The sequence below is a fragment of the Salarias fasciatus genome, chromosome 17 (assembly GCF_902148845.1).
Source record: "Salarias fasciatus chromosome 17, fSalaFa1.1, whole genome shotgun sequence".
In the NCBI taxonomy this organism is placed as follows: Eukaryota; Metazoa; Chordata; class Actinopteri; order Blenniiformes; family Blenniidae; genus Salarias; species Salarias fasciatus.
Window position 1 is genome coordinate 9,901,961 of NC_043761.1, and position 4,635 is coordinate 9,906,595.

At 44.9% G+C, this 4,635-nt stretch overlaps 1 protein-coding gene across 3 annotated transcripts; it reads right to left on the bottom strand.

The window, feature by feature from the left end:
- Positions 1-534: 534 nt before the first annotated feature.
- Positions 535-4,239, bottom strand: gpr85 (G protein-coupled receptor 85). 3 transcript variants are annotated; one of them, XM_030113409.1, is made up of 2 exons: positions 4,038-4,239; positions 535-2,758 (listed from the first exon to the last, which is right to left on the bottom strand). In XM_030113409.1, the coding sequence occupies exon 2, from the start codon at positions 2,605-2,607 to the stop codon at positions 1,474-1,476; it is 1,134 nt and encodes a 377-aa protein (XP_029969269.1). In that variant the 5' UTR covers positions 2,608-2,758; positions 4,038-4,239; the 3' UTR covers positions 535-1,473. The 3 variants fall into 3 exon arrangements, with proteins under 3 accessions (XP_029969269.1, XP_029969268.1, XP_029969267.1); XM_030113408.1 differs by having other exon boundaries at positions 535-2,771; XM_030113407.1 differs by having other exon boundaries at positions 535-2,771; positions 3,768-4,239.
- Positions 4,240-4,635: the final 396 nt, after the last annotated feature.

Sequence of the window (4,635 nt, forward strand, 5' to 3'; positions counted from 1 at the left end):
CACACAAACACACACGCACGCACGCACGCACGCACGCACACACACACACACACACACACGCTCCCTGTGCTCTGAGCACTCTGTGGGGTGTAGCAAACCATTGCAGAATAAAAATGGGCTGCTCAGTGTATGGCCTGTGATTCTCATGGGAGTGGACCAGCTTTTAAAAATGAACATGCACGTTACGCTGATGTGAGAAAAAGAAAGAAAACAAAAAAAAAACAAAAAAAAAAAAAAAACAAATCAACAAAAAGAAACAAAATGAAAAAACCTCCCCCTTGCATCTAAAACAACAGCTTTTTTTAGGAGTGGATGAAAAAGAAATTCAAACAACCAAGAAACATGACAATATCATAACCATTAAGGCAAGAACAACCGGAGTGGCATCAGCAATACTGTAACAATATGATAGTGTTTAGGTACATGGATATGATGGAACATTTAACTACTTCTTCAATGTCTTTTTTAAGCACAAGGTTGTTCTTAAAAGCAACTTTTTTTTTTTTAAACCAAACATCACTTCATCTTTTTTCCTCTTTTTTTTTTTGTAAAAGGTGTTAAGAAAATAACAATGCCAGACACTAGGGACATATGGATCGTAAAACTACAAGAAATAATTTCTAGTTTTAAGTTGCAACCACACATTTGTAAATCCCCTTCGTTAAGACCCCGCCCGGTAAATGAAAAAGATATCACTTACATTAAAACCATTTTATCCTCTTGTGAAGGTGTATTCCAACAGTCACCAAGTTTTGCTTTACTTACAGCGATTGTGTAGTCTGTTGCAAATTAAAGCATTCATTGTTTAGTTTTGGGGGGGAAAAAATGGAGAAAAAAAGTTGTCCTTGCAATGCAACTGGCAACCGTCGACCCAAAAAAAGCATCTTTACATCTTCTTTTTAGTGCAACTCTTAAAATGTAAAACATTTCCAGTGATTCCTTGAGAGGTATCATTTCTTTGTTTTGTTTTCTTTTTTTTTTTCCTTTTTCTTTTCATTTGTATGTTTTTCACACCTCACAGAATAACGCATCTTCAAAATATCCAAAGCAAGAGGTTTTGTTTTCAGCGTTTTTGTCAAATCTTTTTCTTTTTTTTTTTTTCCTTTTTTTTTCTTTTTTTTTTTGTTTTTGACTTTTTGCTTCTCTGCATTGGCATGGCCATCCACGTCGTCTGTTTACTAGAACATAAACACAGGAGGGTTATCCGTACCTCCTGTGCATTCCTATTCCCTTCAGCCTCCACGTTTGATACATTTCATATTCAATCACCCCCGGCCGAGCCTCGTGACTGGCAGTCCACCTTCCACCTCTGAAAAGAAGGGCGAGGAGAAGGAGGAACAGGAGGAAACTGGAGGATGAAGAGAAGAGAGATAGAAAGAGTGCGCTGTACAGTGGGAACGAGCCCAGATCAAGATCAATCAGGGTAATAGAGACATAGATGAGAAAAAAAGCACAGAAAAAAAAAAAACACCATCATATAACGCAGTAGGGTTCCCTTGGTAACCTGGATTTTCTGCAGTAGAGGAGTGTGGTGCTGAAGCAGCGCCGGAGCTCCCTGTTGGAGAAAATGCAGATGAAAGGATTGACCCCAGCCTGAGCAAAGCTCATCCACACGGCTGCTGTCAGGTAGCCCCCAGGAACCACGGGGCCCCTTGCAAACACCCGCCAGTAGCAGGCAACTAGGTAGGGCCCCCACAGTGCCAGGAAGAAAAACGTCATGATGTAGAACATCCTACTAATCCTCTTCTCCGTTTTGAATTCATCTAATACCAGTAGGCGCCTGCGGCCGGCTGCGTTGCTGTTTTGCCGGATACCCAGCAAAGTAGGCGGGGTGGGGCCTCGACCAAATCCAGCCAGCCAGTTGGCCGCCGCCTGCCCGCTGGCGCCCGGCCCGTGGAAGGTCCAGTTCTGGCTGACGGCAGGCACAAACTGGACGGGCTTCATCTTTCGGCGGTCGTGGACGAAGAAGATGAGCTTGAGGTAAACCAGCTGTGTGGCGAGAAGGATGAGTGCCAGCAGGAGCATGAAGCCCAGTGAATCATTCGCCCTGAAGGAGCGGTGCTGAAACGTGCACTGGTCCTCCTCCTGGATGAAAGAGTACGTCCCCACGTCCAGCACCGGCGGGAACGCCATAGCCACGGATAAGGTCCACACCATGCAGATGACGGCCAAACACGTCCAGAAAGTTAGCCTCTTTGTGTAGAAACGGTGGTGTGCGATGGCCAGGTACCGGGTGACGCTGACGCAGAAGAGCATGAACGCCGTGTGGAAACAGGAGAGCACCCCGAGGAAGGCAATCACTTTGCAGGTCAACGTGCCGTACGTCCAGGCAGATCCATTTTTGACCGACGTGAAGACAAAGGGGAAGCAGATGGCAGAGCGCAGGATATCAGAGGCGCACAGGTCTAGCAGGAAATAGTAGGGTGCTCGGTGCAGGCTCTTGTCTTTGACCAGCAGGATGGAGATCAGGAGGTTTCCAACCACACCGACGCCAATGATGAAGCCAAGAGAGGTCAGTTTGAGGAACGTGGCGAGAGGAGAGACATTCTGCAAGATGGTGTGGTCCCCTGCATGGCTATAGTTCGCCATAGATGGAGGAGGGATCATAAAGATAGTGGAATAGCTTCAGCCAAGTATCATGATCTAGAGGTGGCAGGGGGAGGCGTTAGATCCATTTGGCGGTGTGCTTTGAAGAGGTTTCCAGGCATATAGGCAACCTCTCCTCTAAGGCATCCTTTGTTCCTTTGTCTCATCACACCTAAAAAAAAGCCCTGAAAAATATCATCCACCCATCAGCATTCAGTCCTAAACAATAGCTGCATTGTTTGTAGCTGCACAATCTAGAATGTGATAAGCAATAATTTTCTACTGCCTGTCATTTATTTATTTAATTATTTGCCTTAAATTTTCACATTTTGAGTGGCTGTGGGCAGAGCTCTGCCTCAGCCACTTCGTGAGCAGAGAAAAACACAGACACAGTGATGGAGCTTGATTAGACTGAAGCATTAATCCGCTACTGTGATAGAATTTTCTTATGTGTGACTTCGGAATGTCGTGAACAAAAGCGAAGCGAAGGGACGTTCAGCCTTCATTAGGAAACGACGCATTTCTTCTTTTAAAATCTATTCCACCCGCGTGTGTCAAGAAGAAGCTTTGCTTTTTTTTTCTTTTTTTTTTTTTTTAATATTGGATGGGGACATTTTCCAGCGCGCGGTGCAACATTCTAGAGAAATGCAGTCCAAAATAAGCTCTTCTTGATCACACCCTACACCCTGCAGAACAGAGGAAGGCTCTTAAAATCGGTGGATGCCTCGAATAAACTCGCCCCTGCCTCGCGTTGCATGCATTGTGAGAAAATCGACGGAGGGGGGGGCATCCATAATAAAGCATCCGTGTTTTTGTCTGATTAAAGGTTAACTGGATTACGGGTCTTACGTTAATAAGCGGTGTTCTCATTAGGGCGTCTATTGAGGCAGACTCCATTTTCCATATCGTCTTTTATACTACTAATTACGAAGAGTTGAGCGAACATAATGTGTAATTCTGACACTGTGGACCGCATTTTTTCCCCCCATTATACAGCTTTTTAATGTGCGGGTGTGAATATCATTCGCGATGGATTTGAAAGGATGGGTAGATAAACGACAATAACAAGCCCCCTGATCACAATATTACAAGCTGTTCTATGCATTTCTTATGTCGTTAGATATTAACACAGACTGTGGTAATGACTGATTCCATTAATAAATGCGTTTGGGTTTACTTACGCGTTAATGTGCGTCCTCCGACTGTCAGTGGACTATTTTACGCGCGGCTCAATCCGATAGATTTCAGTAGAAAAAACATGAAACAGGTGCATCCCAGTCGGCTGGTTGAAGCATAACAGTGTAGCAGATCCGCACGTCCATTCGACTAGAGTAATTTCCAAGTCCCCGCTATGAATTGCCCAGAATCGCAGCCGCCACACAAGACAAGGCCAAAAAATAGAGAGAAAACGAGAGAGACATCCGATATCAAAACCAATCAAAAAACCCTACCTGTTGATAATCCTATTTCGTGTCCGTCCCGTTGGATATTTACATTGCACAAGTCGGGTTTTTGCTGTTTTTAAAAAGCCTGATTTGTTGCCTGCCCCCTTTTTTCCTCCACGGTGAATATCCTACAGTAAACGGAGCGCACTGCGCATGCGCTCTGCATCCCTATTTGTGATCCAAGACGCGTCTTGTCTCTTGTTGCAGCAGCAGCAGCAGCAGCGGCGGCGGCAGCAACTTGCTCTCTCTCTCCCTCTGTCCCTCTCTCTCCTCTCTCTCTCTCTCTCTCTCTCTCTCTCTCTCTCTCTCTCTCTCTCTCTCTCTCTCTCTCTTTCTCCCTCTCTCTAACATCTGCTCACAGGAGCCGCTGCTGGCCGCTGACGCCTCACAACACGCCGTCCTCCAGTCACAGATCGCTGTTTTTTCCACAACTTTTCCACATTTATAGCCTTCTTAAATTACTCATTCCAAAAGTTTGAATATGAAATCCCTTTTCTTGCATTCATAAATCATACAAAAGCTGAATGTAGTTGAATTGAGGCCACCTCAATTTCCTCCTTCTTCTTCTTTTTGCTTCCCCTCCACACAATGTTATCCATATCAT

Coding starts and splice junctions, on each gene's coding strand:
- gpr85 (XM_030113409.1), bottom strand. CDS start 2,607: ATGATCCCTCCTCCATCTATGGCGAACTATAGCCATGCAGGGGACCAC.